The sequence below is a fragment of the Lepus europaeus genome, chromosome 17, assembly GCF_033115175.1.
Source record: "Lepus europaeus isolate LE1 chromosome 17, mLepTim1.pri, whole genome shotgun sequence".
NCBI lineage: Eukaryota > Metazoa > Chordata > Mammalia > Lagomorpha > Leporidae > Lepus > Lepus europaeus.
The window spans coordinates 57,342,214-57,367,002 of NC_084843.1; the positions used below are offsets into that span (position 1 = coordinate 57,342,214).

A 24,789-nucleotide genomic window follows, 5' to 3' on the forward strand; every position below is an offset into this window, starting at 1 on the left:
ATAAAGGGAATCTGGGATAGTGAGAGGGTACCAAAAGAGCAGGGAAAGAAGTGCTGATATTACACAGGACAATAAGGTAACTAGAGTCTACAACGATTAATTATAAATGTATAATTAACTAAATAACTAAAGGAGGAATGTGAAGGTTTCTAACAAATGGAAATGATAATATAAATACTTTTGATTGGTGTTTTTTAATGTGTAAATTACTTGTATACCTATAATTATGTACTTAAATCAATATTAAAGGAACTTTTAAAATAGAGCTAAAGAACCCTTCATAAGTTCTAAAAAAAAAATGAATTTTTTGTCAAAGGACTGATCAAGTACTTTAATATCATATTTAAACTTGACTATAAATTTGAAATAATATGTTCCTACCACATAATTATTCCCTAACTTCAAAAGCACAGTGGCAAGTGTTTAGCCTGGTGGTTAAGATCCCAAGTAGGGAGCTGGCACTGTGGTGTGGCAGGTAAAACCACCGCCAGCAGTGCTAGCATCCCAAATGGGCACAGATTCGAGTCCTGGCTGCTCCACTTCCAATCCAGCTCTCTGGAACAGCCTCAGAAAGCAGCAGCAGATGACCCAATTGCTTGGTCCCTGCACCCACGTGGGAGACCTGGAAGAAGCTCCTGGCTCCTGGCTTCAGCCTGGCCCAGCCCCAGTCGTTGCGGTCATTTGGGGAGTGTCCAGCAGATGGAAGACCTCTCTCCCTGTCTCTTCTTTAAAATAAAAGAGCTCTGTAGCTCTGCCTTTCAAATAAATAAATGATTTTTAAATGTCAATTAGGACACTCATCTTACAAAGAGTACCTGAGTTCAATGCCCAGCTCTGGTTCCTGACTCCAGTTTTAAGCTAACACACAGCTTGGGAGGCAGCAATTACAGCTCAAGTTACTGAGTCCCTGCTACCCACATAGGAAATTCCAATTGGGTTTCCAGCTCCCATCCTCTTCCCTAGTTAGGGGTTACTGCAGTCATCTGGGGATTGAACCAATGATGGGAGCTCTCTGTCTGTATCTATCTGTCTCTCCACTCTCAAACAAATATATAAAAAATAAACACAAAATGAGTAGTATATACTTCAAATTATTTACAGCAAAATGGATCAAAAAACAATCTATACTGTAAAATAAACAATAAAATGGTAGTAGAGGGGCCAGTGCTGTGGTGTAGTACATCCCATATGAGCACCAGTTCGAGTCCTGGATGCTCCTCTTTGGATCCAACTCTCTGCTATGGCCTTGGAAAGCAGTAGAAGATGGCCCAAGTGTTTGGGCTCCTGCATACACGTGGGAGACCCAGAAGAAGCTCCTGGCTGCAAATCATCCCACCTGAAACCATTGTGACCATCTAGGGAGTGAACTAGCAGATAGAAGACCTTTCTGTCTGTCTCTCCCTCTCTATAACTCCACCTTCAGATAAATAAATAAATCTTTTTTAAAAGATAATAGAAACTTATAACTTAAATGCATAAACTATGCCCTGAAAATCTGCTCATAATTTCTGTCTATTGAACTTCTCTCTTAACAAGCTATTGACTAATAGGCCACCCATCAATAAACATTTCTATGTTATTATTACTGCTGTTAATTTATTCTTTTGACAGTAAAAAATAAGCCTTCTAATTAGAACATCAGACTAAACATAATTGTCCATTATTTTTCCCAACATTTCCTTTTCACACTAAATATGAGCGAAAAGCCATTGAAATGTATCCATTATATTATATTGAGTTGGAATATATTTTTATTTTTGATTTTTTATAGCTCTTGAACATCTTCATTCTATGTCTGTAAATTGAGTGACAAAACTACTTTTTCTAAGAAACAATTCCCTAAGCCTTACAAAGACCTCATTCACTCATGTTTGAACACTACAATGTTCAAACCACTATAAGGTATACAACAATGACTAAAACATGGTCTCTGTCAGGTAACCCCTAATGGGAAAAAAATCCACATCGATGAGAAGTTTCTTCTGTTTGGTTTTAAATGTCAGCATCTGCAGATATACCTCCTTTAAAGTATAAAGAGACATAATTCCACAGCACCCCCAAAAAAACCTACAAATATATAATAATCATCCACATGCAAGTTGATAAATACTTTAATAATATTTTACATAATTAAAAATTTCTATGAGAAAAAGTTAAAAATAGAAACTATATCAAAGGACTACACAATCATTTTAAAATAAGATTAGCAATTCTCACTTATAATCATTTAACAAAATGTGACTTATAAGGATTTTTTTTTTTTGCTGATAAAAACCAAACATCCTTTTTATTGTTAAGTCATAAAGAGGTATCAAAATTAAAAGCAAAAATTACAGGGCAAGACTTAACAAAACTACTAGGAGCATCAAATGAAGTGAAAATGGGACTAGGCGCAGGGCAATATGAATTAATGAACATGGGAAGGACAAGGATGGGGCGAACAGTGAGCATGTGCTGAAGATACTAGGGGAGAGGATCTGGTGAAAATTTTGATCTTAGCCCAGCGCCTAGGTAAAGAAATAATGGGATAAGATTCCTAAACCCCACTATGTGCTTAAGAGTCATCCTCGTCATTGGCGCTGTCTCTGTCATCCTCTCCTTCCTCAGCCTCTTTTTCATCATCCTTGATCAACTCCAGCTCCTTGTTTGCTCTGCTCCTTTTCAATTTTTTCCAGGCTTTCCAGCAGAGAATCCACTTTTTGTTTTATCTGGGACAACTCCTTCTTAATGGCCTGGAGGTCATCTCCTTTCAACTTTCCAGACTTGTAAGATCCTCGTTGTCCACTCTTAGAATTGAAACTTTTTCCCCTTCTTGAGGTGTTTCCTGATACACGCTGGCGTTTAGAGGGCACTACAGCCCGAGCAATAGGAGGAGGAAGAGGAACACGTGCTGGGTAGCTGTACATCCTGTCATAATAATCCCGTTGAAAGTCATAGTCCAAGTCAAAAGAGGAGCCGTACATCTCCGCTGCAGATCGTTTCACACCTGCTTTTCCTCGGTTCACTTTTGGCTCTGCAGCCAGATTAATATCTAAAACCTGGCCAGCAATCATTCTGCCATCCTCTCCTGCTACTGCAGCTCGGGCATTTCTCTCATTAACGTACTGAACAAAGGCAAAGCCCTTGTGAACAGAGCAGCCCACAATTTTACCATACTTCGAGAAGATTGCCTTTACATCAGACTTCTTGACCACAAGAGTATTGAGATTCCCAATGAATACACGGGAGTTCATGGAGCGAGGATCTGTCTTGTTGGTAACATTGCTTGCCATTGTGTTTGATGCTGGGCTTCACAAAGCTGAAAAACTCAAGCAAAGTTCCACTAACTTATAAATTTCAAGTGATTTGTAACCAGGAGGGGGAGGGAGAAGAGATTCGATTCTGAATCTCCCACTCCTGAGTTCTATGTGGAGAGGCCGACCGCTGCTCGAGGTAGGCAACAAGGCCACAACCGCACCGTCTTCGTCTCCGCACAAAAATGACTTATAAGGATATTAAGTAATAAAATAGAATTTAGGATTCACCATGTTAGAAATTCAAGTCCCACAGCCGTGATCAGAGTAACAAATGTCTAACAAATTTCCCTTTGAAACACCACCTTATTCAGAGAAGTATGGTTGTTTATCAATAAGATTAAAATTGCCCTTAAAGTTGCCTCAACATAGGTGTCCTTTATGTAGAAATGAAGACATTTTTCGCCTTGGTTCACACAAAGCTTACAGAAAGAGAGGGAGAAACAAACAGAAAGAGAGAGAGAGGTTCCATCTGCTGGTTCACTATACAAGTGGCCACAACGGCCAGGGCTGGGCCAGGCAAAGCCAGGAGCTTCATCTGGGTCTCCCACAAGAGTGCAGGACCCAAGGACGTCAGCCACCTTCCAATGCTTTCTCAAGTGCATCAGCAGGGACCTAGACTGGAAGTAGAGCAGCTGGGACTTGAACTGCTGCCCCCATGGGATGCCAGCACTGCAGGCAGCAGTTTTACATATTGTGCCACATCACTAGTCCTGGGAGAAAATATTTCTAAATCATACATCCAAATAAGGGGCTTTACCCACTTAAAAATTATTAAGCTCAAAATAATAATTAAAAAGACAACCCAAGTTTCAAACAAATATCTCTCCAAACAAATATCTCTCCAAAGAAGAGATACAAATGACCAATAAGAGCACAAACAGATTTTCAGTCATAAATGTAATCTAAATTTTAAGCATAATTAAATATGTATGAAAGTTTTAGTAGGGCCCTTTATAATGTTTATTTTTGATTGTTTAAAAATGGGCAGGAGCAGGTGATGTGACACAGTAGCTAAGATGCCATTTGGTCAACTGCATCCCATATCAGAGTACCTGAGTTCAAGTACCCCTTCTGCTTCTGATCCAGAAACTTCCTACTAATCTGCACTCTTGGAGGCAGCAGGTGATGGCTTAAGTACTTGGGTCACTGCCACCCACATGGGAGAGCTGGATGGAGTTTTGAGCTCCTGGCTTCAGCCTGGCTGAGCCCTAGCTATTGAACGTACTGAGGAGTAAACCAGCGGATGGAAGATTTCTGTCTACCTGTTTCTATGTCTCTGTCTCTCGGTCTCTGCCTTTCAAATAAAATGAAAATTAAACACAAATATTTTTTGTAAATCCTAGAGACTAAAAACTTACCTGTACAAAGAGAATAGATGTGTACTTTTATGTATTGGAAATTGTCACTATAATGACTGCTTTGTGCAGTGTGAAAAATTATTATAATGAAGTAGTAGAAAAGTAGTATTTAGAGTCCAAATAACTTCTTTGCATGGGGATGGGATATCAAGATCATCAAAAGGGGGTATAGTGGGTAAAGCCACCTCCTGCAACTCCAGCATCCCATATGGGCACCCGTTCATGTCCCGGCTGCTCCACTTCTGATCCAGCTCCCTGCTAATGGCCCAGGGAAAGGAGTAGAGGATGGCCCAGTTGTTTCGGCCCCTGCACCCATTTTGGAGACCCGGCTGAAGCTCTTGGCTTCAGCCTGTCCAGCCCTGGCCATCGCAGTCATCTGGGAAGTGAACCAGGGACTGGAAGATCTCTATCTCTCCCTCTCTGCAACTCTCTGACTTTCAAATAAATAAATAAATCCTGAAAAACAAGATCATCAAAAAGGTAGAAGTACACAGTGCCGTTAGAATATTACAGTTTACAATACTGTAACAAAACCTTGAGCAGCAGGCACCTTCCTCATTAATCCCTAGAAAGCCTATTATGTAGTGCAAATACAAAATTTGAGCTATAAAAATAAGTTCTCTTTTATATAAAAATTAACAATAGATTGGCCGGCACTGCCGCTCACTAGGCTAATCCTCCGCCTGTGGTACCAGCACCCCAGGTTCTAGTCCCAGATGGGACACTGGTTCTGTCCTGGTTGTTCCTCTTCCAGTCCAGCTCTCTGCTGTGGCCCAGGAAGGCAGTGGAGGATGGCCCAAGTCCTTGGGCCCTGCACCTGCATGGGAGACCAGGAGGAAGCACCTGGCTCCTGGCTTCAGATTGGCACAGCGCCAGCTGTAGCGGCCATTTGGGGAGTGAACCAACGGAAGGAAGACCTTTCTCTCTTTCTCTCTCTCTCACTGTCTAACTCTGCGTGTTAAAAAAAAAATAGATTTAACTGCCTTTTCTTTGTATTTTCCCACTAATTATTCATTTACTCTGATAAAACTTAAGATTCTTAAAAAGTAACAGATCAAACATTTTTGGGACTCCTTGGATTCTTAGTTCTTTAACCTAAGATGGAATCAAACTATGGAAAACAGGACAGATCTGGCCTGCCCTGTTTATGTATAACCCACAGGCAAAGAATAGTCTGTATATTTTTTAAATGGTTAGCAGAAAAATCAAAAGAAGAATGTTCTATGATATGTGAAAACTATATGAAATTCAAAGTTCACTTGCATAAAGGTTTCCTGGAACACAATCTTTTTTTTGTTTTTTCTTTGCCAATGTGCTACTATGACTGCTTTCATACTTCAATGACAGAAATGAGTAGCTGCAATGGTACATGGCCTACAAAGCCTAAAATATTTACTATGTGGCCTTTTACATATAATATTTGCTCATCCCTTATCTAAAATAAGTAAACAAATACACATTCATAACCTGTTAAAAGTATTACACCCAAAACCTCAAACAAGGTTTTCAAGTTTGATATACATAAAAGTGGCCCTAAAATGGCAATTCTTTTTCATGAATTCTTTATTTTCAAGCCTTCTGCTAAATGTAAATATGGACTTTGCCTAAAACTCCTGGACAACATAATGTCTGCCTTACTTTTTAAAAGAATAAGATTTGACCTAGCATTCTTTTGGCTTCAGTGTTCATATAGTTAATCATTCTAGTATTCTAGGAATTTTCCATATGCCTTAAATGGTTCCATGAAGAAAGTTCAGCCAGCTCTAAACAATGCTCTCATTGTAATACCAAAAGGAATTATTAATTTTATTTGCAATATGAAAACCATATTGCAGGATTCAACAGCCAGCTTATCTAGCTTTTTTTACTACCTTCCTATGAAATCCTAAGCAAGTCACATAATTTTCCTGTGTCAATCTACTTATACAAACACAAAGACTGTGGAGACACAATAAGGAAAAATAGAGCAAAGTCTTTAGTCTCCAAAGAAAAGCACTCGATAAATGCAGAGTTCTTAGAAGGCAAAGCATTCTCACTGCTGTATTAATATTTTATATCTTCTTATGTGAAGATTTATCACATCAAAATCAAAGCTATCCCAATGAAACTTCCAGAACAATTTCATACTGTGGAAATTCAGCAAACATTCCTGTCTCAGTCCATCATGAACTTCCTGTTACCAGCCACACCAAGTTAGGTGTTCAACTATGCATAGCCAGCTGGCATATTATCAATAGTGATTTCTCAATTCAAAATAAGTGATGACTGAAATTCATATTTACCAAACTCAGTAAATACTATAAAGCTAAGAAGAAAGAAGAGGTCAAAAATATTGGGCAAAAAAAAAAGGAGCAATGAAAAATTTTGGAATGTAGGAAGGAAAGTGTGAAGGAAGAACATAAAATAAAGGTTGCCAATTCATTCTTTTGGATTATTAGTGCAAAATGTGAATATTTGGTAAGGAAGATAAAATAGCAAACCTCATTGAGAGTCTCTAGTATCAAAAGCAAAGAAAAGTAAGATGTAAATATTTATAAAGTACTAGCACGCATAAAAATAAACATTCAAGAATAGAATCTACAAATTCAAAAATTCCTTAGTTGTTACAGATCCATCCACATTTAAGTATAATAATTTCTAATTTTATAGGTTCTATAAATTACTTCCATAAGAGCCCCTATTTCAGGTTCTGCTTCTCAGGAATACAGACTATAGTCTTATAATCCCCTCTAGGAGATTTGTGATACAATGTGACAGTTTAAAAAGCACTGTCTGAGAAGTCTGCTAGTGAAAAACACATGCTTAGTAACTATAATTGAGTTTTACAAATTTATTTAACTACTTTTTCTCACAGTTCTTATTATTTGCAAGAACACTCACTTTCCATTGGACACAGAGGTTGTATTAAAACATTACTCTCAAGCAATTTCAAAGATTCTCATAGGAATCAGACTAACATATATTAAATTAAAGTAAAACAAAGAGAAACATCGATGTACAATGATCAGTGATCAAATATTTCTTTAGAACATCATTAGGAAAGGCAGTCTCAACTCTGCTAAGGACTAATTGGGTGATCCGAAGCATGTCATTTTCTCTTTATAGACTTAAATTTTCTCAGCTACAGAATAGAGATAATGATAGCTCCTTCATAGGTATATGGTGAAGATTAACACCTGTGTCTACCACTGTGTTCAATGCTTAAGTGCATCATATCATTAATACACATAAATACTATCAAATACTACTGTAGTTGTTTTCATAATTTATATTAGAGAGGTGCTATGGAGCGATAACCTCACAAACTTTTATTTAATTATGCAAGATGAGTCTTCCTAAAGCACAAATCTTTTTTTTTTTTTTTTTTTTTTGACAGGCAGAGTGGATAGTGAGAGAGAGAGACAGAGAGAAAGGTCTTCCTTTTGCCATTGGTTCACCCTCCAATGGCTGCTGTGGCCGGCGCATCACGCTGATCCGAAGCCAGGAGCCAGGTGCTTCTCTTGGTCTCCCATGCGGGTGCAGAGCCCAAGCACTTGGGCCATCCTCCACTGCCTTCCCGGGCCATAGCAGAGAGCTAGCCTCGAAGAGGGGCAAGCGGGATAGAATCCGGCGCCCCAACCGGGACTAGAACCCGGTGTGCCAGCGCCGCAAGGTGGAGGATTAGCCTGTTAAGCCACGGCGCCGGCCTAAAGCACAAATCTAATCCTGTTACTATTTGACTCAAAAATCTCCTCAGGATGTCCTGACATCCTTATCTTGCCATTCAATGACTGACAGGGCATATTTCAAATCTAGTGTTCTCACTCATATATTAAAGCATAAAAAGCTGATCTCAAAGAAAAAGAGAATAGAACAGTGAATACTAACAGCTTGGAAAGACAGACAGAGGGATAGAGGGAGACTGAATAACGGGTATCCAAATAGTTATATGGAAGAAATGAGCTATAATGTTCTAAGCAGAGTAGAGTAACTACATTTCACAAAAGTTTATTAATTTTTAAATTTTTACTTATTTTTATTTATTTGAAAGGTAGAAAGAAATGAGCAGGTGGAGGGAGAAAGGGAGAGAGAGAGATCTATCTATCTTCCATTTACTGAATCACTCCCCAAATGCCCACAACAGCCAGAGTTAGTCCATGCCAAATCCAGAAACCCAGAGTTCCAGCCAGGTCTCCCAGTGGCAGGGACCCAACAATTGCTATTTCCCAGGGTGTGCAAAAGCAGGAAGCTGGGTCAGAAATGAGCCAAGACTCAAACCGAAGCACTCTGTGGGTATCCCAAGCATTAACAAAACCACTGTATCAAATGACCACCAATGTTATATATTTTACAAAGAACCAGAAGAGAAGAGTTCAAAGGCTCCAAACATAAAGAACTGGTAAGGAAATATAAATTATATGTTCTGAATTATTAGATTATGCCCCATAAATGTATGCAATTATTTTTAAAAGATTATTTATTTGAATAACAGAGAGAGAGAGAGAGAGAATCTGTATTCCATCTGCTGATTCACTCCCCAAATGGCCAAACAACTGAGGCTGGGCCAGACAGAAGCCAGGAAATTTATCCAGGTTCTACCATGTGGGTACAAGGGCCCAAGTACTTGGGCTGTGTTCTGCTTTCCCAGGCACATTAGCAGGGAGCTGCATGGAAAGTGCAGCAACCAGGACATAAACTGGCACCCAAATGGGATGCCAGCATTGCAGACAGCAGTTTTACCTGCTACACCACAACGAGGGCCGCATGTACAATTATTGAGTGTCAATTAAAAACAGAAAATAAAATATAAAAAATAGTTAGAAAACAAAATCAAAAAGTAACAAGGAAATAAAATGAAGATGTGGAGAGGCAGTAGGAGAATTTAGTGTATAATATCCAAAAAGAGAATAGAGGAAGGTTTCAAAGTAAGTAAATAAATGCCAAATACAGCACAGAAGTTGAAGACAGTTAATAGCATGCACAAGTAATTGGATTAAACAATAAAAGAGCAAAGCAGTGAAATATATGAGATAAAATAAGATTATGAGTTTGAGAGTACACTACAAGAAAATGGAATTTCAATTAAACACTTGCCAGTCATCAGGTACAGGCAAGCTACTATCTGTGAGGACAGAATTGGCAACACCCAAGAGATAGAAACAATAGTTGCAGAAAAAGTTTCTCAAGAAAGGAGGAGAGAAGAACTAGTTCCCAGGTAATGTTTAGAAAGATTAATTTTTTAAAGAGTGAAAAGGAGGCCCAATGTTGTGGTACAGTAGGTTGAGCTACCACCTACAATACCAGCATTCAATATGAGTGCCAGTTCAAACCCAGGCTATTCACTTCCCATAAAGTTCTTTGCTAATTCTCCTGAGAAAGCAGTGAAAGATGGCCTGGTACTTAGGTCCCTGCCACCTATGTGGGAGACCTGGCAGGAGTTCCTGGTTCCTGGCTTCAACCTAGCATAGACCCAACCATTACAGCCATTTGAGGAGTGAACCAGCAAGTGGAAGACCTCTGTCTCTCCCCCTCTCTGTAACACTGCCTTTCAAATAAATAAATATTTTTGTGGGAAAAAAAGGAATGAAAAGCACTACTACCACTTCCTCTGAAACTGAAGAAATAAATGAGAAAAAATAGAAAGGGATAGAAATTCTTGAGATTTCTATTGAACTTACCCTGAGAAATTGCTAAGAGCTTAAAGCACTCTAACTCTAGAATGTGCACCATAACAATAATATTCAGACCCATCCTGTGTAAGCATAAACTCAATCACTCATCAGGATTATATTTACAGGATTATATTTACCTCTGCACACATTTATGAAATGGCTACAGAGTGGTATCATCTCTCTAGCCCTCAAGGAGAGCAAAGTCATGACTAATACATGAATCACACCTTTAATTTCAGACTCCTTACCAGCTGAGATTTCAGGCCACATTTTAGTTTCTAAGACTCATCACTTACAAATCAATCTGTTAACATGCATTAAATCTTTGCTCCTGGCTTTGAATTATACATCAAAGTAAATGGTACATGGCATACAGAATTTCTCACACTTTCAAAATTGGCATTACTGTTATTTCTCAAGCCAACCTGTCTATAAGTCATAGGTCTAGCATATCAAGTTACTAAAATTGTAATGGCTGCACACACACACACATTAAGTTCTTCCCAATCACCCACATATGTCACAGTGGTCAATGTTGAAAATTTCCCTGAGAAAATCAAATGCAGTAAAGAAAATCCTGCTGAAGGATATGAACAGGCATTTTTCAAAGGCTGAAATCCAAATGGCCAACAGACACATGAAAAAATGCTCAGGATGACTAGCCATCAGGGAAATACAAATTAAAAAAACAAAGAGGTTTCACCTCACCTTAGTTAGAATGGCTATCATCCAAAAATGAAGAAACAGTAAATGCTGGTGAGACTGCAGAAAAAAAGGTACCCTAATCCACTGTTGGTGGGAATGTAAACTCAGACAACCATTATGGAAGACAGTATGGAGATTCCTCAGAAATCTAAAAATAGACTACCATATGACCCAGCCATCCCACTCCTGGGAAGTGACCCAAATGCAATGAAATCAGCATATGAAAAAGTTATCTGTACTTCCATATTAATTGCAGCTCAATTCACAATAGCTAAGATACAGAATCAACCCAGATGCTCATCAACTGATGACTGGATAAAGAAAATGTGGTATATCTTCTCAGACATATAAAATGTTGAAATCCATCTTTTGCAACAAAATGGATGCAACTGGAGACCATATGCTTGGTGCAATAATCTATTCCCAAAAAGACAAATATCATGTTTTCCCTGATTCATGGTAATTAATATACAAAGCCCCCAAAATGTAATATATATGAACAAAACTGGCATTTTGAGATTTGATTATTGTTTATAGCCTTTGTCTATACTCTTGAGGAACAGGGTTTTTCTTCTTACTACTTGTTGAATTATTTATTTGGTGGAAGGTTTAGCTTGTCATTATAAAATAAACAATGTAGGTCATTGTAAAAATTAAAAGAAAAAAGAAGGAAGGATGAGGAAGGGTGGAAATGTGGGTGGGAAGGAGAATAGGGTGGGAAATACTATGCTCTTAAATTTGCATATATGCAATACATGAAATTTGTTCACCTTATATAAATAAAAAATTTCAAATTAAAGAAAGAAAAGCCTGCTCTAGATTTTTCAACTGAACACTAAGGAATACCATGTTGAGTGTTTTCCAACAATTAGTAGTTTACAAGCAATGCAGCTAATTAGCTCATCAGTCTTCAATGGAAGTGTTTCCATAAACAATCTGCCAGCTACAGGACACTGTGAACACATGTTAAAATGTTTCAGAACAAGAGTTCATTTTCCTTCAAATGAAAAATGAACTGCATCTCCTGAAGCACAGTGTACTTAGTTGAAAAGACGCTTGTACTGTATTAATACTTATCTAGGAACACTCTTGGGATATAATAACAGTCCAATGCACACATCAACATAGCAATAGAAGGCAATAATGAGGGCAGCAGCTGTTGCTTTTGAAACCATATATAGGCTGTGAGTAACTGACAGTAAATACCAAGCATTTTATCTAAGTACTAACTACAATGTTTTTGAGCAGAGTGGATGAAACTGACCCACTACTTATGGGCGGCTAATTAAAATGGAACTGCTATTTTTTATAAGTAGATACTTAATACAATTGAGTTTCATAAGTTCTTAAAATACAGGTTACCCAAAGACATTAGTTTAAAAAAAACCTCTAGTTCCCTAGATTATACACAATTTATTTCTTATACCCAAAAGAGTGCATTGAATAATTGGAGAGGCAACAGGTTAAATTTTAAAGGTTCAATATTCAATAATAGAAATTCTATAATAATATCCACTGCTTAAGCAAGCACCCAAGTACACTGACAGGAAGATCAATAACACTTCCAAGATACCACTTTCTAGGAACAATCATTCAAGTAATCATTTTCTCTGATCAGTATAAATGAACGTAGGTCTTCATTCCCAATTTGTCATGAGCAAAAGAAGTCTCTAAACCTAGGGTTTTGCAAATCAGAGAGAGAGAAAAAACTTCAGAAATATAGAAAGAGTGATATATAGAATATATGTTCAGAATATATGCAGTATTATGTACAGGAAGAACATGTGTGCTTTTAACACAAAGCTTTACTTCTCATCAGGGAAAAAGATAGTCCTCTAGTTTCATGACAAATCACCTACCCTGCCAGAAATACTCATGAGCTGCACAAACTGGAGCAAGTTGTCAGCTGCCATAGGCCTAAGCTTTACAAACACATTGTTGGGAGGCATTAGTAGTCTAGATAGGATAGCATTTTTTTTTTTAGTATAAAATACCACAACTCCTTATTTGGGAAGGAGAGCTATAGTTAGAGGGTCCCTGATGGATTGAAAAGCTCATTAATCTTCCTAGTCTTCCAGCTGGCTCTGGATGGTCATTGTGGAGGCCCACAGATAAAAATAGATTGAAAGTATTTTAACAGTGGCAGGCTTCCAACAATTTACAAGTCTTCTCCCACCTGATTTACACACAAATGTTGTAATACCTGTTATTACAATATTACAATAGCTGGTTCCAGTATGAAGAACTGCCAAGACTACTGACATTAGATTGTACATTCCAGCTCCAGGTATTTCACACCAAAGAACACAGTGGTTTAGTTAGTGATGTGCTCCACCTTTGTAGGCATCCTGGCTTGTCTGGGAAGTATACAGGAGTTGAACATTAGTCTTTTCCTGAATATTCTTTAAACCTCAAATTAATTATCTCCTTATACATTAAGCAATCTGTGCTTTCATATTTATTTTTATTAGGAGCCTAAAATGTGCTATTATTAATAATTTCATGAGATCATTTTATACTTATATTATTTAAATGTTCCAAGGAGAATCTATATTCCTTAATAATTAAAAGCAAGTCTCTTTACTTGTTTACTGCTTGTCTTCTCACTAAAATATTAGCTCAGCAAGAACATGTCTTGTCTGTCAAGTTCACGTCTATGAGCTCAACACATAGAACAGACTGGTCCACAAAAAGATCTCAGTAAGTATTTAATTTTTTAAAAACAAAAATGTGATTGGATTAAGATGGCAGAATAGAAAGGGAGCTTACTGCTACAGTCTAGGAGAAGATAGTTTTTAAAAAGTGGAGAGAGTGCAGTCTCAGAGAATAGTTAAGGAGAAAATGGCAAAGGAAATTCCACACAAATTAGAAGGACACAGTGGACCTATGTGGAGGGTGTGGACATGCAGAACTCAGGACCCAAGCAGCCAAGAACCTCAGAACCAGCTCTGGAGTGAGATGAGACCAATCTTCAGCAGCCCAAGCCACTGGAGATAAAGCTGTGGGAAGAGCTTAGAAGGAATCCGGCTTGGAGCCCTGTAGGGGACAGTGCACCTGCCAAACTAGAGGAGAAAAAAGGGGAGGTTTGTTTCTCTCTCATGGACCACCTTGCAACCAGCATCCTTTAACAAGCTGATAAAGAGTGGGTGCCATTTTGGACATACATAATGGCTGCACCAGCTCTTGTCCATGTGCCAAGCAACCAGCCAAGTGGAGACACGTGAGTCTGGTGGGGAGAACTGACAGGGGGCTGGGTGACTGTGGGAGCCTTGTGTGCCAGGACTATGAAAACATTGCAGCTGTGTGCCTATCAACTGAAGACTGGATAAAAAAATTATGAGATATGTACACCATGAAATACCACACAGCAGTTAAAAAAAAAAAATCTGGTCAATTACAACAAAATGAATGAAACTGGAAAACATCATACTTAATGAAATAAGCCAATCCCAAAGGGACAAATACCATATGTTCTCACTGACCTATGATAACTAATAGAGCACCTAAAAGGCAGTCTGTAGGACTAAAATTGACAGCATGAGAAGCAATGATAGGCCTTGTCTTGACTATTGAGGAAAAGTTTTTTTTTTTTTCATACTATGTGTTGAACTCTTACTTAACACAGCGTTAATCATATGTGTATAAAGTTCATTGAAAATAAATCTTGGGGCTGGCACTGTGGTATAGTGGGCTAAGCTTCTGCTTGCAGAACCAGCATCCCATATGGGCCACAGTTTGGGTCTCAATTGCTCCTCTCCCAATCCAACTCTCTGATGTGGCCTGGGAAATCAGTGGAGGATGGCCCAAGTGCTTGCTCCTTGCACCCACATGGGAGACCAGGGGAGGTTCCTGGCTCCTGGATTTGGATCAGATTAGCTCTGGTTGTGGCCATTTGGAGAGTGAACCAGTGGGTGTAGGACCTTCCTCTCTATATCTCCCTCTCTCTGTCTATAAATCTACCTCTCAAATAAATAATAAAATCTTGAAAGAAAGTGAGAGAGTGAGAGAAAGGAAATGAAAGGAAAAGAAAGGAATGGAAAGGAAGAAAGAAAATCTTAGTAAAAAATAAGAGTTGGGTTAAGAGAGGGAGGAGGAAGGGGAGTGAGAGTGTGGATGGGAGGGTGGGCACAGTGGGAAGAATCATCATGTTCTTAAAGTTAGAATTATGAAATGTATGAAGTTTGGAACTGTAAATCTGTATAGTTATGCATACATTCCTATGGACTTACTTCTAAGGGTACAATTTAAAAATTTGCCATGGGACCCCAAATCCCCTTAAGTTGGGTGGTAAAAAAGTGTCAAAGTGATCATATGAATAGGACAAAGTGCTAATGATCATATAGATAGGATTAAGTGTTTGGTAATAATAATAGAATTAAAAAGCAGTGAATGCTCCAACATGGGAAGCAGTTCATACAGACTCAAAGAATGACAATTGCTTTAAGCAGCACTCTGACCTCAGAATCAGCCCTTATCTTGGTCTAGCTGAAAAGCCCATGAAAGGGGCCAGTGCCATGGCTCACTTGGTTAATCCTCTGCCTGCAGCACCGGCATCCCATGTGGGCACCAGGTTCTGGTCCCAGTTGCTCCTCTTCCAGTCCAGCTCTCTTCTGTGGCCCAGGAGGGCAGTGGAGGACGGCCCAAGTGCTTGGGCCCTGCACCTGCATGGGAGACCAGGAGAAGGCACCTGGCTCCTGGCTTCGAATCATCATAGCACTGGCCGTGGCGGCCATTTGGGGAGTGAATCAATGGAAGGAAGACCTTTCTCTGTCTCTCTCTTCACTGTCTATAACTCTACCTGTCAAATAAATTAAAAAAAAAAAAAGCCCATGAGAGCATTTCAGGCATGGAAAGCCAAGACACTGAAGCAAAAAGGGTCCTACATGAAGGATCTCTATGAGTGAGACCCCAGTGGAAAGAAGTGGTCATCAAAGAAGGATGTTACCTTCCTCTGAAAAGAAGAGAGAACTTCTACTTTGCCTATGGCCTTGTCTAAATACTGATGAAATTTGTGGATTCAAAGGCTTCCATAGCCTAGGCACCTCATGCCAAGAGTCTCAGACAATCACTGACGTCATATATAACAGTGTTAATTGCTAAATTAACAACAGGAGTCACTGTGCACTAACATGCAGAACCTCTGTCCTCAAAAAATTGCATTATGAGAGTTTATAGTAAAACTTGTTCTCAAAGATTTACTACATTTTAGTGTATTGAGCGGGGAATATTCTTATGTCTCATAGGTTATAGTTATGTCTAAGTGCTTGTAAAAGATGCATCATTCTTGGATTCTTCTTTAAAGTTAATTAAAACCTCAAAAAAAGAAGAAATGCTTAAAAAAAGAAGTGAAATCAATTTAAAGATGCAATGACTTTGAACAGCCCTTGTCTCAACAGAACAGTTTTTTTTTTTCATATAATTTGTTGAGCTCTTTACTTAGCATACAGTCAATCTTCTGTGTTTAAAGTTAATTGAAACTAGATCTTAGTAAAAAATAAGGAATATTTTAGGAATATCCTAGGAATAGGAGAGAAAGGAGCAAGAGGCGTGAGAGGGCAGGTACAGTGGAAAAAAATCACTATCTTCCTATAATCCTACTTATCAAATACATGAAGTTTGTATTCCTTAAACAAAAGGTTTCTTTCTGGAAAAATAAAATAAAAACACAAGAAACATAAGTGTCCAGGAAAAGACAGACTAAGCACTTACCACTTATTTCTAGCAATTATTTACATAATTCTCTGTACTCATATGGGAGATTCATCTTCTCCCCCACTTAACGAAGGAAATAAAAGAACCTAAGAAATACACTATTTAGGTGCCGGCACTGTGGCATAGTGGGCTAAGCCTCCAACTGAGGCGCCAGCATCCGCACCAGTTCTAGTCCTGGTTGCTCCTCTTCGGATTCAGCTCTCTGCTATGGCCTGGTAAAGCAATAGAAGATGGCCCAAGTGCTTAGGCCTCTGCACCTGCATGGGAGACTGAGAAGCTCTTGGCTTCAGATGGACCCAGCTCCAGCCTTTGTGGCCATCTGGGGAGTAAATTAGGGAATGGAAGACCTTTCTCTGTCTCTGCCTCTCTCTGTCTATAACTCTCTCAAGTAAAATAAAATATTAAAAAAAAAAAACACATTATTTTTCCTTTATATGTTCTTTCACAGCCCCTTGAGTATTCCACTTTAATGCCGTTTGTCAGACACAGCTGTTTACCTATTTCCCCCAGTAGACTCTGAGTATCTAGGGTAGATTTTTTTTATTTTAATATTCCCAGGGACCATTATAGTACCAAATACACATACCAAATATTTAGCCAAAATAAACAAACAGTAAATACTCAAAGAAGTGTTCACCAATGAATAGGAAAAGGGCATAGGAAAAGAGTCTAGATATGTTTTCTTTTATAATCTTCATCTCCCCCCACTCATATCCAGTAATATACTGGCTAATCAATTCCTTTCTTTCTCTTATAGTAAAGCCATACTTTATTTGAGATTAGAACAAACACTAGGGAAGATTTATTTAATATTCTATTAATTTTTCCTATTTCTTTTCTTTTCATCAAAGCACTAAAGAAAGCACAAGAAAATCCCTTTTTTTAGTTTCAATTCAAATCTATAATTCCATCTAAAAATGTTAATAGCTTAAGCCAAAAGCTAAAACCTGAATAGCAGTGAGCCTGACCCTCTGTAGGAATCACATAGTACTACTAAACCACATTTAAAATAAATTTCAAACAAGTTTCCTTTGCACCTCTACATCTCTACATTGACTTAAAAATACTCATAAATTTAAACCACCACTAAGTAAAGAATTCAAGAAATAATAACAAAAAAAAAAAAAAAAGGTCCTCTGTTCCTCAACAATAGAGACAAGGGCTATAAACAATAATCAAACCTCAAAATGTCAGTTTTCCTTATATACATTACACTTTTTGTATACTACTAGTTACCGCAGATCAGGGAAAACTTATGATATTTGTCTTTTTGGGACTGGCATATTTCAAATAAACTGAAAGTATATCACTGGAAAACTTAAAAGGAAAAATAAGAAAAAGAGGAGGAGGGAGGGAGGGTAGAAAGTATCACTAATGCTCCTAAAACTGCATATATGAAATAGATGGAATTTGTTCACTTTACATAAATAAAATTTTTTTAATAAATTTATTTTTTTAAAAAAAGAACAAATGGAAACTTAAGAACCAACATGTACAGTTGGATGAATTAAAAGAATAGAGAGGGCAGAAAAAGTTGTCATGAATTTGAAGATCAGTACAAAGATTTTGTTAATTTTATTTTTGTTCAATTTAAGTTAAATGTTTTAAAGTACCATTTAAAATATCATAATAGGGGTGGCTATTTAGCCAGCAGTTAAGACGCCTGCATTCCACATCAGAGTACCTGTGTTCAACACCCAGGAGCTCCAGCCCTGACTCCACCTTCTTGCTAATATAGACCCTAGCAGGCTGCAGTAATGGCTCAAGTAATTGCATTCCTGCCACCCATGTACATGACCTGATTGAGGTTCTGTCTCCTTTTCAGCCCAGCCCAGTCCTATCCTTTGCAGGCATTTGGGGAGAAAACCAGCAAGGAGGAATTTGCTCCGTGTGCACAGGTGTATCCTCTTTCTCTCTCCCCTGTTTCTGACTCTTAAATACATACGTACATGCATGCATATCATTAGATATTAAATATGTAGGAACAATTTTAAATGTTGTGTTCCTTTTTTTTCCATTATGAAAATTCAGTTGATCCACCATCATAATGACGCAAATGGATGTTTAATTGTTCCAGTATCATTTATTGAAAGAACTATTCTTTCTTTTAATTACTCAAGTATCTGTTGAAAATCAATTGATCAGATATATGTGGATCTACTTTGGGGCGCTCTTCTAGTCCATTGATTATATATCTATCTTTATATCAATACTATGCAGTCTTAAATACTATATATCATACTGAGTATTGAAATAAAAATTATTTTGATATGGCTGTTTTATGTGCCTTGTGTTTCCTTAGAAACTTCAGGATAAACTTACCAACTTTTAGAAAAAAAACCTGCTGGGATTAGACCAAATCTATCTATCTAAATAACTACCATTTTAATAGTAATGATATTTCTGATTCAAAACATCATACATATTTTTATATATCTTGTATATAACGAATCACAACCTTCAATTCAAAACATTCATAAAAATTTATTTCCAGGTTGATTTTAAAGGTAAAATAAGGCTTCTAGATGATAATGTAAGAAAATACCCTCTTGACTTTGTACTATGTTTTATTTATTTATTTGAAACTCAGAGTTACACAGAGAGAGAAAAGGCAGAGAAAGAGAGAGGTCCTCCATCCACTGGTTCACTCCCACTTTGGTTGCAACGGCCCGGAGCTGCACCTATCCAAAGCCAGGAGCCAGGAGCTTCTTCCAGGTCTCCCACACCCGTGCAGGGACCCAAAGACTTGGGGCATCTTTTGCTGCTTTCCCTGGCTATAGCAGAGAGCTGGATCAGAAGTGGAACAGCCGGCACTTGAACTGGCACCTAGATGGGATGCCAGCACTACAGGGGGTGGCTTTACCCATTATGCCACAGTGCCAGCCCCTGTACTATATTTCTTCTTTTTTTTTTTTTTTGACAGGCAGAGTGGACAGTGAGAGAGAGACAGAGAGAAAGGTCTTCCTTTTGCCGTTGGTTCACCCTCCAATGGCCGCCGTGGCTGGCGCGCTGCGGCCAGCGCACCGCGCTGATCCGATGGCAGGAGCCAGGTGCTTCTCCTGGTCTCCCATGGGGTGCAGGGCCCAAGCACTTGGGCCATCCTCCACTGCACTCCCTGGCCACAGCAGAGAGCTGGCCTGGAAGAGGGGCAACCAGGACAGGATCGGTGCCCCGACCGGGACTAGAACCCGGTGTGCTGGCGCCGCAAGGCGGAGGATTAGCCTAGTGAGCTGCGGCGCCAGCCTGTACTATATTTCTTAACACAACATAAAAGTCTATACTCAGATTTTAAAATTTTTTTAAATTTTTTAAATCTACTTAGATTTAAAATTTTTAAATTTAAATGATAAACTAGAATTTATTAAAATTAAGAACTTCTGACTATCAAAAATATAAAGGATTAAGATAGATATAATCCCTACAACTAAAAAAAATTCATATCTAGAACATTAAGATGTTATCAAACAAATGCAAATTACAACTACAATAGAATACAACTACATATACTTGGATTAAAAGCATTGACTCTTAGTTACTAATGGCAAGTGAGAAAAATATGGAACAACTAGAACTCATGTGCTACTAGCGAAAGCAACAACTAGAAAATCGATTTTGAAAAAAGGGTAATACCCACTAAAGCTGAGCATATGTACAGCTTATGAAAGTCCATTCCTATATATAAACCCTAAAGGAATGTCTCCATTCATATATCAAAGTACTACACAAATATGTCAGTAGCACCAGTGCTCATTAAGACCTAAAACTGGAAACAATTCAAATGTCCATCAGTAATAGAAATAAACAGATTATGCTTCATTCATCATTGAAAATAAATGAACTACCATATGGTGAGGGAGCAAAGGGACACAGACCCAAAAGATAACATGCCATACCTTCTCACTTACATAAAGTTCAATAAGAAGCAAAACAACCTGTGGTATTAGGATTCAGGATAATGCTGATCTTTGAAGCCACAGAAAAGCAATTGGTTGGGGGCACAAAGACTGCTTCTAGAGTTCTAATGATGTTCTATTTCTTTTTTTTTAAGATTTATTTTATTTATTTGAAAGAGTTACAGAGAGAGGCAGAGACAGAGAGAGAAGTCTTCCATCCGTTGGTTCACTCCCCAGATGTCCGCATCAGCCGGAGCTACACCAATCCGAAGCCAGGAGCTAGGAGCTTCTTCTGGGTCTCCCATGTAGGGCCCCTGGGCCATCCTCCACTGCTTTCCCAAGCCATAACAGAGAGCTGGATTGGAAGAGGAGCAGGCGGGACTAGAACCAGCGTCCATATGAGATGCCAACGCTTCAGGCCAGGGTTTTAACCCGCTGCACCACAGTGCCAGCCCCCTATTTCTTGATCTGGGTAAAATTTGTATGAGATGTTCATAAAAATATATTGAGCTGTTCATGATAATGCATGAACATTTCTACATAGAAGTTATTCTTCAATAAGCCATTTAAAACATTAAATATAACCAACTGTGTGGCTTATCATTAATGCTTATAGATTGCAGGGGAGTAGAGGTTATACAAAGGTAGTATATATGCTAGAAGCAAAATATGTAATACAGACATTGTAAATTGTTCTTATCTAATTCTTATGTAATTGTGTTAATAATATAAAACTTTAAATGAAATGCCAGATTTAACACCTTGTCATTGTATAAGTGGAAGTACAGGGGTAACCATAGGTAACTCCTTGAAATGTGGCCCACCTTAGCTGGATCTCTACACATACACCTACATATCACTTTTCCTTTCATCATCTGTCTTTTACACTATCCACATTCCACTTTTCTTCTTCTTTTTTTTTTTTTTTTTTTTTTTTTTTTTTTTTTTTTTTTTTTGACAGGCAGAGTGGACAGTGAGAGAGACAGAGAGAAAGGTCTTCCTTTTGCCGTTGGTTCACCCTCCAATGGCCGCTGCGGCCGGCGTGCTGCGGCAGGCGCACTGCACTGATCCGAAGCCAGGAGCCAGGTGCTTCTCCTGGCCTCCCATGGGGTGCAGGGCCCAAGCACTTGGGCCATCCTCCACTGCACTCCTGGGCCACAGCAGAGAGCTGGCCTGAAAGCGGGGCAACCGGGACAGAATCCGGCACCCCGACCGGGAGTAGAACCCAGTGTGCCAGCGCCGCAAGGCAGAGGATTAGCCTAGTGAGCCTCGGCGCCGGCCCACATTCCAGTTTTCACAGACAGTCTCTTCAGTAACCAAAACGTCCACATTATTTATCACATCAAGTTCACATCTAAAGCCACTAAAGGCAATAAACAGAATAAAACTGAATCTTGTAGTATGGCAACATAAATTGTGTTATCTTTATTAGGAGAAATTTTTAAAATTAATCTCAAACCTTTTCTTGAAAATAAGTCAATAAATATATAAGCGAAATGATTTTCTATTTCCAATAACTCTTACAAACGCATTAAATCCATTTGCTGTTCTTTATTAGTTCCTCATATTATGCTGGACAAAATCCTTAAAAAAAGAAAAGAAAAAAAAAGACCAAAGCAGGAATCTATTTAAAATATGTTCCCAGTATCATAGAGTTGATTGGATCAGAATCCATTCTACTGATACTTCAACCTCATCACTGAGCTAAAAATCCTCCCAAGATTTCAGGAATAATGCTCTCCTTTGTCACCATCTTTACTAGCCATTGAGTCAGTATTGGCCATTCCTCAAATTCCAGAATCACGTGCCACTTCTCTGCTTTCCTCCCATACTAAAGTGGCTATAGTTCAATTTGGAAATGCCTCAAAAAAAAAAAAAAAAAAACCTCACAATCACAGTGTAAAGTACTTGGTGATCTTTAACCAAATGTATCTGTTGTGTATACAGCATATGATATGTATATGTATTTCACACATTAAAACAGAACACAGTGAAGGAACATACTGCATAAATCTAAAATCCAAACATACTTCTTCTTTGGAAACTTCACTTCAAAATAATTTATTTTTATTGAGCTGAAAAAATTAACATATTTTAAAAACAAAATCTAATTCCACCTCACAACATTTACTATTCCTTCCAAAAATGACCAACGTCTTATGCATATTTATTATCAGGCAATTTATGAACACTATGTTGTGAAATAGGAATAGAGTTCATATTCCTTACCAAATATTCTACAAAGAAACTATAATTTTGTTTTTGTTTTTTTGACAGGCAGAGTGGACAGTGAGAGAGAGACAGAGAGAAAGGTCTTCCTTTTGCCATTGGTTCACCCTACAATGGCCGCCGCGGTAGGTGCACTGAGGCCAGCGCACCACGCTGATCCGATGGCAGGAGCCAGGTACTTATCCTGGTCTCCCATGGGGTGCAGGGCCCAAGGACTTGGGCCATCCTCCACTGCACTCCCTGGCCACAGCAGAGAGCTGGCCTGGAAGAGGAGCAACCAGGACAGGATCGGTGCCCCGACCGGGACTAGAACCCGGTGTGCCGGTGCCGCTAGGCCGAGGATTAGCCTATTGAGCCGCGGTGCAGCATGTCTGAAAAATAGTATGGAAGTTTTGAAGTAACTTAAACAGAACTACCATTTGACCCAGTAATCCCTCTTCTCGGAATATGACCAAAAGAAATGAAATTACCACCCCATATGCTTCCAAATTTCTTGCAACACTATTCACAATAACCAAATATTAAAACAACCTAAGTGTCTGTTAACAGATTAAGTGGATAAAGAAACTGTAATATATGAACATGATAGAATATCACCCAGCCTTCAAAAAGGAGGGCACAGGCCAGCGCCGTGGCTTAACAGGCTAATCCTCCGCCTTGCGGTGCCGGTACACCGGGTTCTAGTCCCGGTCGGGGCACCGATCCTGTCCCGGTTGCCCCTCTTCCAGGCCAGCTCTCTGCTGTGGCTAGGGAGTGCAGTGGAGGATGGCCCAAGTCCCTGGGCCCTGCACCCCATGGGAGACCAGGAGAAGCACCTGGCTCCTGCCATCGGAACAGCGTGGTACGCCGGCCGCAGCGCGCCTACCGTGGCGGCCATTGGAGAGTGAACCAACGGCAAAAAGGAAGACCTTTCTCTTTGTCTCCCTCTACTGTCCACTCTGCCTGTCCAAAAAAAAAAAAAAAAAAAAGGAACAAAAAGGAGGGCACAGGCATTTAGCCTAGCAGTGAAGGTACCTTGTACCACGTTGGAAGACCTGAGTTTGGTTCCTCACTGCTGTTTCTGACTTCAGCTTCTTCCTGATACAGATCCTGGGAGGCATTGGTGATGGCACAGGTAGTTAGACTCCTACCATCCACATGGGAGAACTGGACTGAGCTTCCATTTCCCAGCTTTGGCCCCAGCCCAGCTCCAATCGTTAATGGTATTTGGAAAAAGTAGATATCAGATATCTATATCTCATTCTCTCTCTCTCTTTCTCTCTCTCTCTCTCTTTCTCTTTCTCCCTAGATCTCTGCCTCTCAACTAAGTAATTTTTAATAAAATAAAAAGGAGATTGGGTCATTTGCCAACACAGATGAACTTGGAAGCCATTATGCCTAGTGAAAAAAGCCAGACACAGAAAGAAAGCTATTGCAATATTTCAACTATATGTAGAATATAAAAAAATTAAAAAGTCAAATATACAGATAGAGAATAAAACATGAATTACAAGGAGCTGGAGAAAAGGGTAAGAAATGGGAAGATGTAGGCCAAAGAACACAAAGCAGTAGATGAACAAGTTTAGAGCTCCAACTACAACATGAAGACTGTTGGTAATATTGTATTATATTGGGAATTTCGCTAAATGAGTAGATTTTAGCTGCTCCTGCCACACATGCACAAATAAAGCCAACTATATGAAATGACTGATATGTTAATTTGCTTCACTATCATAATCATTTTGGCATCTATATGTATCCTGAAACATGCTATATACCTTGTCTTGGATACAAGATTTATCTTAAACAACAAATACAGAAACAGAGTTTTAAAAAAAATAAGTTATATAACAAATAATCTATGTCATATACTTGTGGCTAGTACATAATTAGTTATTAATTAGCAAATACTTCTCAGTTTTCTTCAATTTATGTTGGTTGTCGCAGAAGGGAAATATGTGGACAT

At 38.8% G+C, this 24,789-nt stretch overlaps 2 protein-coding genes across 2 annotated transcripts in view; both read right to left on the bottom strand.

The window, feature by feature from the left end:
* CTNNA3 (catenin alpha 3) overlaps positions 1–24,789 on the bottom strand; it is a 1,620,267-nt gene that overhangs the window by 1,552,195 nt on the left and 43,283 nt on the right. The window lies entirely within an intron of this gene.
* LOC133775659 (heterogeneous nuclear ribonucleoprotein C-like) lies at positions 2,548–3,465 on the bottom strand. Its single transcript, XM_062214085.1, has one exon. It carries the CDS (start codon positions 3,270–3,272, stop codon positions 2,619–2,621), a length of 654 nt encoding a protein of 217 aa, XP_062070069.1. The 5' UTR covers positions 3,273–3,465; the 3' UTR covers positions 2,548–2,618.

Bases quoted from the DNA above. Each gene is read 5' to 3' on its own strand.
- LOC133775659 (XM_062214085.1), bottom strand. From the start codon at position 3,272: ATGGCAAGCAATGTTACCAACAAGACAGATCCTCGCTCCATGAACTCC.